This window comes from Dreissena polymorpha, chromosome 6 (assembly GCF_020536995.1).
Source record: "Dreissena polymorpha isolate Duluth1 chromosome 6, UMN_Dpol_1.0, whole genome shotgun sequence".
NCBI lineage: Eukaryota > Metazoa > Mollusca > Bivalvia > Myida > Dreissenidae > Dreissena > Dreissena polymorpha.
The window spans coordinates 90,688,974-90,706,263 of record NC_068360.1 but is presented as its reverse complement, the minus strand read 5'-3'; the positions used below and the strand labels follow the sequence as shown (position 1 = coordinate 90,706,263).

The window sequence follows — 17,290 nt, the reverse complement described above, 5'->3', positions numbered from 1 at the left end:
TAAATAGGGGTAAACTTAATTAAACTAACATTCAATTTAATCAAAATCATTAAATCAACATTTTGTACGAAATGCCTCCCATAACCTTACATTGTCTTACATTTCCACTGGATTGTGAACACAGCGAGGTACCAATTACAAATATACATGAGTATAATGTACAATTATTTTGCGAATTGGCAGAATTACATTTATAACTATGAATTAAGGAAAATCAGTATCTACCATTATTTAGAAAAAAATATACTCCAATAACCAATTCGTATTATTACCATTCCTAAATAATAAATTGCCTTCATCGTCATTTATTGCTATCCTCATGTGTATGGCACTACAGTGATCTCCTCGTTTCTGTTCATAAAACATAAAATGATATTGTCTAGCACCTGCTATTTATAGTTTGTGTCATAACAAACATACTGGCGGGCCTTCAGTGAACTTCAGAGAAGTGACTCCGTTTATCTATGTGGAGAACTTGGGTTCGCATTTTACTTCTCGAAGGTGATTAGAGGATCCGCGTACACATATGAAAAACAGTGAGTATTCTTCATGAACATATTTGACATGATCAATGAATGTATCCTTTGGTAAAGTTTCAATTTATTATTTTGATAGTATTATTAATTTTATGAAAACCAGTGAGTATTCTTCGTGAAAATATTTGACATGATAAATGAATGTATACTTTGTTGAAGTTTCAATTATTATATTGGGATTATTATGTATTTATGCTCGATTTGTATGTCATTCATATTTAGGTTGCCTCATTATTGTCTGCGTGTAATGTGGCCACAATACTATAGTGACAGTATTTAATGTAATAGTATAAATTGTAAAATTTATTACCATGTTAAGAATTAGTTATAAATATGCTTTCAGTTAAAGTATAAATAAACATGATCAAATGAGATTAATATTCAAAATCGTTTCAGTGTGTACAACATAAGTAACACATACGTTCCCATTTAAGAAAATATCATGTAATGGTTATACTTTAGAGTTGTGATTTCATACAGCTGAGGCATGTAAAGACGAACTTAAAAAAATCACGAAAGTCCGTTTTAGAATAAAAAATATTTTAATATATTAGCATGATTAATTAAAAACACATTTATGCATTCAATACATTTATAATTAACAACAATGTTCAATTCATACTCAGAACAAGTTATTTTCTAAACGACAATCTGAACCTATTTACATTATCACGTTTACGTGAGAAATTTTATATGTTAATACTCAACTATAAATATAAGCCTTCAAGTAAGATATAACGCATATCATATTTTCAAAATTCAGTATTGAAGTTTCTTATCTCGGTCGATTAACAGACACTTTACTGAAGAGCGACTTTATTGATAGCTGATTTTACTGCTCTTATTGTAAAGATAAAACTGATACAATTTTAATGCCATGTATAAACATATCCCAATGGCTTTAAACATAATTCACTGATATGAAATATCACGCAACAATGAATTACAAACGGGAAGTAGAAAGTATTATTATATCTCATTCGAAGAAGTTGGGGTATGTTGCTTTTCCGTCCATTTGTCGGTTGGTCGGTTGGTCAAATGATCAGTTCGCATATCATTTCGTTTTCACACCATTGCTTGAGAACGCTTTGGCCTTCCATCATCCACATTTGTAAGTTGTTTACTTGGGAGGCCAAAGAGACAATTATCGACTTTTAGGTCAACGTATTAAAGTTCACGGGTATATAGAATTGTGTCATGAACCTATCCAGGTCCCGTGGTAAGTTTCTGTAATGTTCATATCCACAATAATAATACTTAATTACAATTTTAATTATGTTAAAACATACCAGCTGAACATTGGACACTAGTTTCCTTTTACATTCGATACATAATGTGACAACATAAAGAAAACGTTTACAGGCATAAAATCCTCTTTGAGGTCGTAACAGTTACTGTTGTTTGCTGAGTATTCAAATATTGAATTTTCTGAATTAACATTATGTATAAGTATTAAATTTTATAGAAATGCAATTTACTGGACATGCATTGTATAATACATCAAAAGCAATATCAAATCACAAAGTCCCCGTCATAATTTGATTTAATTTAAATCATTTTATTTATATTCGGTTGCACCAAAGTTATATGCTAAATGAGACACAGTTGAGTCCGATTCTTAGGTAGTGCGAGGAATCAAACCCCGGACATTCAGATCGCTGGGCGAATAGCACATCTTATTTTTATTTCAGTTTCTCGCATGATTGACGCGATAACTTCTTCCCTTCGCCGAACCTTACTCTTCACGCATTGCTGTGTTTGACAAATCGCTAAAACACGAAACCTCTGTGGCAGGTTAATAGAAAATCAAACCTAAATATTGAACACTGAGTTAATAGAACAATATACCTAGAATAGATCGGAAGGAAATAAAACAATGAAACAAGAGATTTCGTCCAAATAAATATAAGAACGTAAACAGAACACGCTATTTTGTCAACTTTTATGGTATACACAAAAACATTGATGAAAGTTTAAATCCTTCTATAGCAAACTGATACAATTTATATCAGTTACAGTTTATGGATATGCAACTTATAGTATAATAACAAGGAGGTGACTCAAGAGTTCTTAAGAGCTTTAGATTTGACATTTTAAAAATGCATAAAAGTAAAATACCTGGAACCGTGGCAAGTTCTGCCGTTCCCAACAAGTCTGCACACTTGCCTGACAAGCGACCGACTCCATCGGGCGTTCGGAAGCAAGGTCAAAAAAGAGACATCCCCAAGGAAGAAATGAATCCCACGAAAGGACACTTTAAAGTCAGTGAAGTAAATGCATTTCTCAGGACAAACAAAGAAAACAGTGATATAATTCACACGCATAATGAAACATCTACAAGGATGACAACTTCTGTCAAAACTCCAAAACCTATACGTCCAGAACGTTCAAGTCAAAAGGTAAAATATACAACAAACCATAAAGCTATAAAAGAAAAATCGGCTGAAAACTCTGTCCAAACGCAATACAAGATCGTAACAAGGGCCATGTACACATCCAAGAGAGCGTCAACAGGAATTACGTCTAAAATTGGACATTCAATGACTGCTATGAAAACTCTAAAATTACAAAACAAGTCTTTGGACCAAACAGTCGCAGATAGCCCATCGGCAAGACATGAATGTACATTAGATACTGAAACGATAACCGCGCACAATATTGTTTCTTTCGAGTCAAATCCATTGAACTTCAAGGCAGTTCGAAACACGTTAAATCAAGAAGCAAACGACCGTTTGTCTTTCGAGGCATCATATAATGAAAAAATTCGTGGACGAGAACATTTAATCGAGATGTTGCAAAATAAGCGCGCCAATGAAATGAGAGACCAAAAAATTAAATACCCTTCAAGACGGGACTATAAATGTGACAATATCAAATTAACTTCCGAAAAGAAACATTTGACATATAATGAGAATAGCAAAACTATATCCATCCAAGACACATATAAAGAAAGACATACACAAGAACTTGAAACGAAGATAGAAAATGGCGACACCGGCTATGCTTGTGCAAGTAGTTTGCGCGAATCAGAATCGAAGATAGGTGACGCTAAATTTGAAACACGTCAACAGTCAATGCCGACTAAAAAGGTGTCGGACTTGAAAGGCGTTGAATGTCTACATATTGAAGATTTAGACATCGCGTTACAACACGAATCATATGCAACTATTAGATCAACACTAGACCCTCGTGTAAGCAAAAGAGTTAAGAAAGAAATTTCAGATACAAAATCAAATGAACCAAACTGTGATGTAATCGAAAAAGGTACTAGAGACACGGACGAGGCCCATGAAATTCGTGTCGGTTCTTTAATACATGCACGCAGAATAAATGACACAGACGTTCCAGTTCTCTCAACCTTACCAGAACGAGCCTGGGCGGAAATTGATAAGTGTTTAAGTACTATTACGCCAACTGAGTTCAAAAGAAACATACCTTTAAAATCAATGGTTTCGTCTGGGACCAAGCCAAAATTATTTCTAGCAAACAAGTGTGTGCCTTCTCGAATGAGAGAGCATTCGTTTGACACTAAAGAAACACATCCTAATCATAAAAACTTAACCGCAAACGAGTGCATTGATATTGGTCATACAGAATCAAATACTACAGACGGCGTAAATAAAGAAAGACGGTATCGAGAACTTAGCAGATCTATGTGCAACCGTGAAGAGGGCGATGACGACATTCCACCATGTAACTTTCGAGACATCCCTGTTTCGCCAACACAGGACGAGATTATAAGTATCGTATCTCCATTTCTACGGAAAAACAAAATTCAAGGAAATTACAATGACGTTGAACATTATTTAGATGTTCAGTTTCGACTTCTAAGAGAGGATTTTGTTGGATCATTTCGTGCAGGCATTACGCAATATGTTCAGGCAATCAACGGAAAGTCCAGAAAAAGGAAAATTGGTGTTCATATTTATAGCGACGTGAAAGTAATTGGTCCAGATGTCACCGACAAAGGAGCTTGCTTTAAAATGAAAATACAAATGACACCGCGCCTAAAACACATAATATCGCAAAGTGGAAAAAGATTAATTTTTGGCACGCTAGTTGCTTTGTCGGACGATAACTTTAAAACAGTCATGTTTGCAACTGTGATTGACAATGACAAATTAGACAGAGGCATTTTTAAAGTGGCAATCACCTCGTGTGGACGATTAAGCGTTGACATATCCGGGCGATCATATACTATGGCTGAATCTTCCGCCTATTTCGAACCATACAAACATGTATTATCTGGACTACAAAGATTGAATGATGCAAACTTTGCTTTTCAAAAAAACATTATACATTGCGAAGCCAGTTGTAATCCACCTGCTTACATGACAAATCAAACAAAATTTGACTTAACTCCACTGATAAAGGGTGACTTCAAAATTGTTCACGAGAAAAAACTCCGCGTGGATTATAGAAATAAATCATCGGTACCGTCACAAGCTACGTTACATATGGTCACTGTGCTTGATAAAAAGACATGGCCATCCAAAGAGGCATTACATTTAGACGACTCGCAAATGAAAGCTTTACAGAATGCCTTGTGTAGAGAATTTGCTATAATTCAAGGTCCTCCTGGAACAGGTAAAACTTTCATCGGTTTACAAATAATGAAAGTTTTGCTTAACAACAACATACAATGGAATTCAAAACTCCACTCGCCAATTTTGATCGTGTGCTTCACAAATCACGCTTTGGATCAATTTCTTGAACGACTGACGGATTTCTACGACGGTGATATAGTTCGTGTTGGTTCTCGTTCTAAGTGCTCAGCATTAGAGAATATGACATTGAAAAAATATAAACAGCAGACAAAAGATCTGAAAGGAAACATTTTTCAGATGACCAAAGACAGAAGAAGAAAACACGGCGAACTGGAAATACAACAGCGAAAGCTAAAAGGTTTGTATATGACGAAAGAAGCGTGTGGTTGTACAATACTAAGAGAAGGCCACTTTTCGAACATTATTGAGAAACATCTGTATAAGTCACTAGTGATTGGTAAACGGACTAAAGATGACGCAGAAAGCGTCTCGGAGTCAAGGATAGCGGAATGGCTACAAATAAAAACGATTGAAAACAATTGCCGTGCTCAACTGTGTTTTAGTGGATCAAGGAATAGGGCAACCAAAGGCAGGCGGCGCGATCCCGATTATCTACATTTTATAAAAAATAAAAACAACAATCATTTTCAACAGATTCGGAAAAAGCTTTCAGGATATACAAGTTACATGAAAAAAGAACATGAAATTCAGCATGAACTCGCAGAGATAAGGAAGAATATGTCCATAGTACGAAATGAGTTAGAAAATATACATTCTTTAGATGAACACAATGATGACCTAAGAAAGGCGGAAGATCTGACTAAAAAAATATGTTCATTACAAACACAGTTTGAAGAAAAGAAAATGCAATTGCAGGAAGAACTCGACTTTCATATGCAATTCGAAAATCAGATAAAACGAAAAATTGCAATGGGGGATGTTATGACCAAACAAGAAGCCTCAGTGAAAGCTGATGTATGGTTGCTTGACATAAATGAGCGATGGAAACTTTACAGATGTTTTCGTAAATATTTTTTGGAAGATTTACAGGACAAAATTGACGACTGCCAAGAAACAGTAAAAGATAAAGCCGATCAATACGAACACGCACAAATCAATGAAGAGCGGGCGATCTTACAACGTGCTTCCATAATTGGAATGACGACGACATGTGCAGCTCGTTATTCCGAGACCTTACGTTACATCAAACCTAAAATCGTGATTGTGGAAGAGGCCGCAGAAGTATTGGAGGCACATGTCATTACAGCACTAAATAAGAATTGCGAGCATTTAATTCTTATTGGAGATCATAAGCAGCTCCAGCCAAATCCGGCCTTATATGAATTAGAGCTTCACTATAATTTAAATATCAGCCTTTTTGAACGGATGGTGATGAATGGAATACAACACGACTGTCTACAGCTACAACACAGAATGCGCCCAGAGATAGCTGATATTATGCGACATATTTACTACAATCTTATAGACAACGTTAATGTCAAACAATATGAAAACATTAGAGGTGTTTCAAAAAATGTAATGTTCATCAGGCACGAAATTCCGGAAACCCATGACAATGACCGTCAAAGTTATTCGAACACATTTGAAGCTGAATATGTTACAAAACTGACTAACTATTTTCTTCTTCAGGGCTACAGTGGAAAACAGATAACCGTCCTAGCAACATACAATTCTCAGTTGATAGAACTAAAAAACCATATGAAGGCAAAAGCATTTTCAGAAGTTACAATAACTGTAGTTGACAATTATCAGGGGGAAGAAAACGATATTGTCATATTATCACTCGTTAGAAGCAACCATGAGAAGAAAATTGGTTTTATGAAAAAAGAAAATAGAATATGCGTCGCACTTTCTCGATCAAAGATGGGACTCTATGTGGTTGGGAATGTTAATCATTTGTCAAAGTATTCGTCACTGTGGAAAACAATCACAAATGACATGGCGCAGAAAGGTTTCTGTGGTGATGGACTGGAGCTCCGTTGCCAAAACCACCCCAATGACAGTCCGATAGTTGCTAAGCTAGCCAAAGATTTTGATCTTGCACCTCTTGGAGGCTGTTCCAAAATGTGCAACACACACTTAGCATGCGGACATGAATGCCCACAAGTCTGTCATATAATTGATAATACACATGAATTGTTTCAGTGTAAAGAACCCTGCATTAGGCAACCGTGTACAATGAATCATGTCTGCACTGGTAAATGCTATGAAAGTCCTTGCCCACCTTGCAGACAAATTGTCGAAAGGAAATTGCAAATATGCGGTCATTTTCAAAATATTGCATGTTACATAGATCCGGAAAATGTCAAGTGCATGTTTCGTCCATGTTCCTTTTTACTGCCATGCGGTCACAAATGCGAAAATGCTTGCGGTGAGTCGCATACGATAAATTGTCTAAATCCATGTGGTTTTCGTCTCAAATGCGGTCATCTCTGTAGTGGAACATGCACTTCGTGCATACAAGGACGTTTCCATGAAGCCTGCAAGTATAAATGTGACAAGTTACTCGTGTGTGATCACCTGGCATCGACCTCTTGTTTCCTGAGTCAGCCGTGCACACAAAGTTGTAAAAACAGTTGTCCTCATTCTATGTGCAAACGTTTGTGTGGAATTCCATGTGTGCCGTGCAAGAAGAACTGTAAGTGGAAATGCAAGCATTTCAAATGCACGCTAAAATGTTCTGAACCGTGCAATCGCCCACCGTGCAACAGTGCTTGTTTTAAGAAATTAAAATGTGGTCACCAATGTATTGGACTATGTGGGGAACCTTGTCCGAATAAATGCAGAGTATGCGATGAAACTGAGATCAAGGGGCTACTTTCTGAAAGCAAAGGTATATCGGATGCGCGATTTGTGCACCTGAGCAATTGTGATCACTTAGTCGAGTATTCCGCTTTAGACTCGTACATGAATAGTATTGGCAACATGCACGGTGAGTTGCGTTTGAAAGGCTGTCCTATATGTGGCACTCCAATTCGAAACTGTGTAAGGTACGGCAATATAACAAAAGCAAGATTAAATGACATTGAAACTGTAAAGACTAAGATTATAGGAGGAAGTATAACCGCACTTAAGTCATTGCTTAAAAGAAAACGGGATTTGCTTATGAAAGAGATTAGCCCACAACGGAAAAACGAACCGTTTATGAGCGCATTCGGTCGCATGGAAGACAGATTGAAAACCTTCGAAAACAATCCTGATAAAATCCTAACTAAAACGATTCTCGAAACAATTCAAAAACAACTTAAAGTCATAAAAGCTTTTCAAGAATACTATCAAATCGACAGCAATAAAATGGCGTTCTTTGATCACACCGTCGCAAAAATTTCAGAAGAAAGAGATGCTTTCACTGAACAAGAAGTGGACGATGCCAACAAAGAGTTAAATAGAGCTCGATGTTATGTGAACTTTGTACATTTTGGAGGTCAAACAGAAGATTCCAAGCTGGAGAACATTATATTCATGATGGGGAAATTATCTCAAAACCAGAACAAAGAAATGCATTATCGTATTAATAATTTAATGAAACTGTTAAGGAGAAGAAGACCTCATGTAAACCAAGCTCATATTGCCACGGCTTCCACCTTAAACGACGGTCGTTGGTTCAAGTGCTTTAAAGGTAAACAATTATGAATTGTCTAATAAGTAAATATAAAAAACCTAAATTTACAGATACGCGTTTTCATTTACATGTATATTTGTTACATTTAGATTGCACTTACAATTCAAATAAAATACTCAAGTGGTACAGAATCGAAACGTAAAATTAAGGAAACAGCAATATATTTAATGTATAGTGCATGTAATGCTGGAATCGCTCGGTTTGCAGGTCACGTGTTTTCTAGACCTGCCAGATCTACAGGAGATGAAGATTCTTGGCTTAAATGTCCGGAATGCAAGGAGAACGCTTCAAATGAGCTAACGGCAAGTTCGGGTACTCCGCATTAGAACAAATGTGCAGTTTCTCTTGGAGCAAAATGCTAGCAAATTCGTATTATTAAATCGGTGTTAAGCGTGTTTGTAGCTTATGATATTTAGCTCGAGGAACAAGCATAAGTGGTGGAATATCCGCGTCAAGAGGTGATTTGTGTCCAATTTGAAAGGGTTAGACGAACTATTTTCGAATCCAATATGATCGAAGAATATTGTAGCCATTAAAATGAAAACGAACTGTATTTTAGTATGCTTCGTTCAGAATAGGGACTGTTTTTTATGGTTTTTTGTTTGTTATATATTGACTTATATATATTAGTCTTTAGAAAAATCAGCTAGTGCCATGTCAGAGTTATGATTAAATGTACATAATATGCTTTTTAAAGCAATGTTTAACAACGTCGCAATGTCAACAGGTAAATGACTTCAATGATGATGGTGATTGCATTATTACATGTTTAGAAAAGTCTCAAATAGGCTAGCATCGTCACTTAACCAAAATGACATAAGCGATCTATAGTTTTGGTTAAGCGTACAGTCACGTTGTGAATAATTAATTTAACTGTACATAGCTTATTGTAACTTTTAATCACGCTATGAACAATTAATTTTACGTTTTGAAGCTTACAATCGCGCTGTGCATAAAACATGTACATTGAATTGGTTGTACCTTTACGAAGCTAATAATCGCGCCATGAATAATTACTTTTACTTTGTGTATGAGTGTAACTTATAAAAACTATACGCATAATTGACATAAATGTGCGTATCTGTGTATTGCTTTCAGTTAATAATGAATTTCACTTTGTGTATTTCGAAAAATGAAGTTAACACATACAAAATTTGTATTCCTAATAGCAAAAGTCAACATTTTAAACACTAGATGTGGTATGGTAACATAAATTACACGAGATAAAAAAATGCTCGTTTTATGTTTCTGTATGACAATATATTGAATGTGAAATCGCGCGTTTGCTCTTAACTGTTCGGATATCGTCGCGGGAAAATTCACATGGAAAATATTGTGACACAAACGATAAAGGCCAGCATTTTGTATCTCGTAAAATCTATGTTACCATACCACATCTAGCGTTGAAAGTTCAGCTATTGCTATAAGTAACACTGATTTTGATGGTTTAATTTTATTTAACGAACTATTCGTTGATTTTGAGTATGTATGTGGCTTCAAACTGTTTTTTATCCTTTAGTAACTAAAAACTCCGCTTGGCGTAATTGATATACGTCTGTTTAGATTCGTTTATGCTTGCAATCACGCTATGAATAATTGATTTAACTTTGAGTAGTTTTGTGTATTTAGAATAACGCCATTGTTAATAATTCGCTTGACTGTAAGTACCCGTGTTAAGCTTATAATCATATTACGAATAATTCTTGTTACTGTGTGTATCTTTGTACAGATTACAATAACGTTATGAATAATTCATGTAACGTTGTACATATGTATGTACTTGAAGACCACGTTATGACTATTTTTTTTACTTGTTTGTCTTGGTGTAGCGTTCAATTACTTTATGAGGGATCCATGTCACCATGTGAAGATGTCTAAATACCATGATAGTATTCTTTTGTGAATCTGTTACAGCCACATGTTTGTAGCAGTTCATTGCGAATTGTATTATTTATCAAAGTTACGTCTAATACCAATATTGCTTGCTTTGAACGTGGAATTAATGCGATGATTTCATGAAGAAATTTGTTCATGAATAATTTTACTTACATTATATGTTTTCAAAATGTCATAACAGAACCCGAGCTTCTAAGTTCCAAGTAAATGTCGACATTAATTCCTGTTTTCCAAATAACAAATATTGAAAATTAGTAGCAAATTTATTGAAAATAAAAATAGTTTTATATTTATTTCGTTCAGTATGCCTTATTCCTCAAAAAAAAAACTTCATCAACAGTATCTTTCATTTCTGTGGTGAAACATGTATATACACCGTTTATCGCGTATATCGGAGCTATACACCGAGCACATATAAGAACCAAGGTATTTCTTCATAAAGATCTATGGTATCGTACCCCTAGTCCTTGTATCCTAGTAATGTATATGCATCGATACAACTTATTATAATTGTCAGGACGTTTGCATTCATTATTGCTTCGTTTTATTTATAAAAAAGAGATAATTGTGTCATTGTACTTATGTTTGAATGTCAAATCATAATTATTATTAAGCAGTTCGATCTTATCTTACGGAATATATTTTTTACGTCGTACGTTTTATGAATTTTTATTTTTTTTCTAAAACTAGACTTCTGACAAATTAAAGCTACAGTTACAAGTAGCATTTACCTATTAACAGTTGAAGAGAATCATTTATTTATTGTTATTTGTCACTTAATATCAATAAAAAACAAAAACAGTTTATGACTTCTTATTGCTTACACAACACATATTGCTCTTTTGAAGATTGATTATTGATTTCAATGACAATAGAAGCAGGTGGCTTGTATGCAAGGAATATTTAAGCGATGACAGTTACCTATCCGGACACTTACTGAATCAAACATCTTTCTCGCCAGTTCCCGAAAGTTAGTGTGTGTTTTAATTATGATTATTTTACTTTCACTTAATTGTTGGTTTTATAATTTACATCAAAACAATCCACTTTCTCTTCACCCAGTAAACAAAAACAACAAACATCAAATAGTTATGCAAAATTCAAGCATGTGCAATACAGATAGATTTGTTAAATGACTCGCCAATCTTTCATGTAAGAAACGCCAATAGGTGGAATTAACCTAAAAGCAAGCACCATACTTATTATTAATTTAAATGGACCGTGCTCTGTCAAAAGGGGGTTAAATGCATGTGCGTAAAGATCCCGTAAGCAGTCCACACAAGCTAATCAGGGACGACACTTTCCGCTTTTTTGATATTTTCTGTTTTAAGAACGTATCTTCTTAGCAAAAATCCACTTTATGTGAAAAGTGTTGTCCCTGATCAGCCTGTGCGGACTGGGACGACACTTAACGCGTTTGCATTAAAACCCCTTTTTACAGAGCACGGTCCACATACAAGTATAAACTATTATTCCTATCGATTATGCAGATTACCGATTCTAATTATCAACTAATCATACACGAAAACACGTGCGTTTAGTACCGAAAAGATTGAGTTAGAGGTAGTGATATTTTGAAATAATGGAGTTTGGTTTAAAATAAATTTATTGTTTTAGAAAACGAAAAATTAGGATAAATACGATACCCAAGTGAAATTCGTATAAACGCAGCTCGATATATAACTGATCTACACCATTATAAACACATGGAATGCTGCAATGCAGATCCCATTATGTCAGATAGATTGTTGCTGCCAGTCCGTAAATTCATTACATTTCAAGATGGCATTGGTTCCAATGAAGCATGCCAGTAACCTTTTATTCCATTTAAAACTTAAACAATTTTATAAATCCTATATTTTAGGCGCGAACAGCATATAAACTGTGTTTTAACACGTTGATATTCCAGATATAAAACAGGCTATCTCCATGAAATAAAGTACATCTTTGTTCATGCTCAGTGATGAAAAATTGAAAATTATTGAGGCAATTATTTCGCCTAAATTTTCACTAGACTAACCAGGGATTCGTATTTTTTATAAGAAGTAAGTCTAAAGCAGTCAATGTTACTAGAACGGGAACTAGTCACACATGGTAACAATAGATATTGAGTTAAATAAAATGCCTACCACTTCATTCTCAAGAATTTGATTTTGTCTTTCTCCTACGTTTAGAGCAAGGCGGAATCTCAGACCATGTCTCGAGAGTACGAATTAAACCCAAAATTAAATTGGAGTTTGTCATCTTGTTAAAACATTATTTTAAAATCATGATTTGTTAAATCTAAATCTACACTGTTGCACTTAACGTTTAATCATCCTCAATTGTGTTTTCCTGCCGGCCAACTTTCAAAATCAATTACACAGACATTAAGAAATATAAATGAAGACAGCCCATTATACCTTCAATAAAAGCATCTCATTACACAATGGTATCGTATATCGTTGACAGTTTTACATTATGACAATCACATTTTTTTCATGTCTTTTAGACAAAAAACTCATCTGCATGTCAATTCTGTGACAATGACCTTGAACTGCCTCTAGCTCATTGCCTTAAGGTTCATGTATGCATTGTGCTTTCTCGGGCCAGGACAACTCAATCCAAGACGGCCAACGTGGATATGGCTATTGATTTGGCAAGTACAATGCCAACTCATTACTTTTCAAAGCAACTGAAAATTAGTACTGAAAGCCAATGTTGATTCCATCATCAATTTACTAAGCATCAATAAGAAAATAATACGAATATATAACGTCTTAAAAGTTACAAATATGACAAGAATATTCAGGAGTATTAAATAAAGAGACGATGTGTTTGCTTTCGGGTTTATACCGTGAATTATTTACTTAGTAAAGTGTAAAAACTAACACATGTTCACGCGCACGTGCGCTTGCGGAAATGTGTTTTTCTCACTATATTTAAACATATATTACAAAAGCAAACAAATATCTTATATATAGTTTACGTGATGGTAATTTAACCCATTTATGCCTAGTGGACTCTCCCATCTTTTAAGTTGGATCAATTTATTTTCAAAATTAGGGAAGTCTAGCATATTTATTTCTAAATTTAGAACAATTCTTACAGAAATTCCTTTAAGCAAACAGCGTAGACCCAGATGAGACGCCGCACCATGCGGCGTCTCATCTGGGTTAACGCTGTTTGCAATGTCCTTTTTTCAGGACGCTAGGCATGAATGGGTTAATATAATTACTACAAATTATTTTTAACCGATTTCAATGCAGGCTTTTTAGTTTTCGTCAGAGAAAGATGTACATAAAGGATTTATAACATTTTAAAAATAATTTGTTTACGGTCTCCGCTTTTTGGTTGAGTAGAATCGTATTTGTGAAATTGTATTCCGAAAATATTTAAAGAAAGTTAAAGAGTTTCTACATACTTATGATTTGAGATACAGAAGACAACAAAAACGCTCAATGTGGAATTTAAAAAACTCATGTTATTTTTTTCATGTGCTACTGGCGTTGTGACAAAACATCGATTGATGAATTGGGAATAGGCCAATGATTATATTATTTTCTCTCGCATGAACATGATTCGTGTAAGGGCAACGTGGTACACAAAACACTCACCACATTAAATTCTCGAACATTCTAAATAGTAAAATTCCGTTTCTGTTCTGCAGTCATTTCTATTACAAGTAAAACAAGAAATCTAAAAAAAAAAAAAATACGGCCGCGGTTAACAGAACTGAAAATGAGATGCCATTTTGTTACTATTGATTATTTCTTCCGTTGTTCAAATCAAGATGTGTACTTGTTTCGAATATGTGATTTAAATATTTCTTTAAGAACACCTGTATGCTGTTTAAAAAAGTGTTATGATCCAGTAATTTCTACGCAATTTTTATGTTAATATATCTGGATTTAAACTAGTTACAATATTGGCTAAATATAGAAAACATACAATATCGTAATATCTTAATTTCTAGTTTACAACAACATGATTAAACTATGATGCAGTGTTTATATATATCATAGCACCGCTAACTAACAAATGCATATTATAAGTGCATACACGTGTTCATAAAGAATTAAGACCTACGCTTTCAAAAAATTACTATTTAACAAAAAGAGAACCAAAATATTCTATATTCGATTCTGATATCCGAGTTAACGTCATTTACAACAAGCAGGTTAGGCTGGAAGAGATTTTTACAAGGCAGACTGATAATTATAAGTGTTTACAATTGAGGCTGATATAAGTGGTGACAAGAATAACAATTAAACAAATTTAAAGAAATCTTAACAAATTTTAGAATTTAACAATTCATTGTGAACTATGTTTTTCGGCGTAGCTGTATACGCCAGCTTTTCACCTTACCTGACCTTTGTAACTGTCCAATAAAATTCAAATAAAATTTCCCGCGGCTAGGTCAGAATGAATACACTTCATTTATCCCATAGGCTGATTTGAGCATACGACCAGAACATTGGAAACAATCCCGCGTCTTTGTAATACTGTTTTACTGCGTGTTCAGCATGAAACAATTTTATCTCTAATGAAAAGGCTTAATAGATAGAACAGTTTTACACTCAATCTCGACATCAATACAGTTTGTGCGTGCACCTTTTATTTTCAGAGGATTGCCAGCGCGAGAACGTTTCTACTTAAAGGCTATGTTCTCATATTTAATACTAACTTCCATATTCCTGTCAACATGTTAACATGTAAAATTATAAAGAGCAGTGGAAGCGAGGCCTCACTTTAATGCATTGCATTTCAACCCGCGAGGTATCAGGGTCAGTTCGCGGTTAGTGTGTGTGAATGTCAGAGTTTATATACAGGTCTTCGCTGCGTCTTCACGACTACCTTATGTGCTGGCCGGAGTTCGCGGCCAGTAAAATAATCGTTATATAATAAAGACGCTACAGCGTGAACTACGTGGACTGGAATTTTCTTTAGACCAGAAAGATGTTAAATGAAGATATCCAGCGATATAATTATGGTATGTCAATAAAAGATTCTTAATGTGTTTTCAACAATACCATGATGCATATTATTTTTAATTAATTTAACAAGAATTATTCCACCATATTGACTAATGTATTAAGCATGAGCGCGATGATTCTCGATACTGTTAATAATCGAGTCAAATAGCAATGCCCGACAAACCACTAAAACAGGTTTGTTCGAAGAACGCGCGTATACATATTTAAAATATGTACGGATACTTCGCGTGTGGCCGGTTGACTCATGTGTTTTAATTTCACTTCTATTCTTCTTTTGGTTTTCTGTTTTGTATCTATAGGTTTAGGACCAGCAATGTGTAATAATGTAAAATAAGCCGCGAAAACTCCGCGTAACATCCCGTACTGCGTGTGATGCAGCTAAGAACTGCACAGAAAAAGACATTCGCTATTCTTGATCTCATTCATTGAACTCTTTACCTTTCATAAACTCCAACCACAATCAACGCCGTATATCTTTTTTAAAGATATTTCTTGTTACAATTCAGACCGATATAAGTGTTTTCAATTCAGACTGATATAAGTGTTAACAATTCAGATTGAAGTTCGTGTTAAATATATTCATACCCATAGAACCTATAATTAACAACTGGAAACGGTACAAAGTGCTCATAGGCCTCGCGGTTCCGGTTTCACAAACCCATACATTCGAGCTTCGCTCACGGAAAACGGGGCTTAATGTGTCGTCCCACAGTAGTCTGCAGTCCGCATGGCTAATCAGGGCCGAAACGTTCCGCCTAAATGTGAATTCGCTAAGAAGAGACTTCTTTTAAACGAAGAATAATATAAAGGCGGAATGTGTCGTACCATATTAGCCTGTGCGGACTGCAAGGCATATCTGGGAAAACACCTAACGCAGATGTATAAACCATCGTATTCACATGATAAGGATAATTAGTTCTTAACAATAATACAGAATAAACTAAGGGCGTAAAATAAGTTCATTTAAAAATTCTTCCAATTTTGCTTATGCCATTGATCAGTCGTTATTCATAGCACTTTATACTGTTGTATAACTTTACCTTCCTTTCATTTGCACGCATTTGTAACATTCCATTTTAAACTGCATAATTTATCATAAGTCTGTTCTAATAATGGTTACGTAAATAAACGACACAACGGTTTTCAAAATCGGCTGCTTTCTCTTTACGTAGTGCTTACATATTGCACATTTATAATAAACGATAAACGTTTTTGACTATTTTCTCTTAAAACATACGATTTTATATTTTAATAAATGTCATTGCATCATTTGTTGCCTTTATGTTTGAAAAAAAACAACAAGTTTGGAATACATTCGTCTAGTTTTGTTTATTTAACTTCATAAAACATGCGTTTTCACGTCATTCATTGCACCCCATATCATTGACAATTTTTGAAATTTGCGAACTGGTTAAACGAATACATGTACCGGTAATTACAACAATCTGTTCTTCAACATTATTGTCTTTGTCTTTGAAGAAGCACCTGCTTAATTCCATAACGTACTACAAAGTTATTCTCCGTTATCTAGCACTTTATCTACATTTAACAGCGGAAAAAACACTGTCGCAGTTTAAGCGTTTTGCTTAAATTATGAAAACGGCACAAAAGATCTATTGCTTGTGAAAACTCTGAACAATTGATAACAAAAAGTGTAATGTAGTAAAAACTTCAAAGCAAATCGGATGATCA

At 34.7% G+C, this 17,290-nt stretch overlaps 1 protein-coding gene across 1 annotated transcript; it reads left to right on the top strand.

Annotated features, from left to right (window-relative positions):
* Nucleotides 1–491: 491 nt before the first annotated feature.
* LOC127834748 (NFX1-type zinc finger-containing protein 1-like) lies at nt 492–11,424 on the top strand. Its single transcript, XM_052360780.1, has 3 exons — nt 492–536; nt 2,228–8,723; nt 8,934–11,424. The coding sequence occupies exons 2-3, from the start codon at nt 2,636–2,638 to the stop codon at nt 9,050–9,052; spliced, it is 6,207 nt and encodes a 2,068-aa protein (XP_052216740.1). The 5' UTR covers nt 492–536; nt 2,228–2,635; the 3' UTR covers nt 9,053–11,424.
* Nucleotides 11,425–17,290: the final 5,866 nt, after the last annotated feature.

Coding starts and splice junctions, on each gene's coding strand:
- LOC127834748 (XM_052360780.1), top strand. CDS start 2,636: ATGCATAAAAGTAAAATACCTGGAACCGTGGCAAGTTCTGCCGTTCCC. Junction 8,724..8,933: donor TTGGTTCAAGTGCTTTAAAG/GTAAACAATTAT, acceptor CTCGGTTTGCAG/GTCACGTGTTTTCTAGACCT.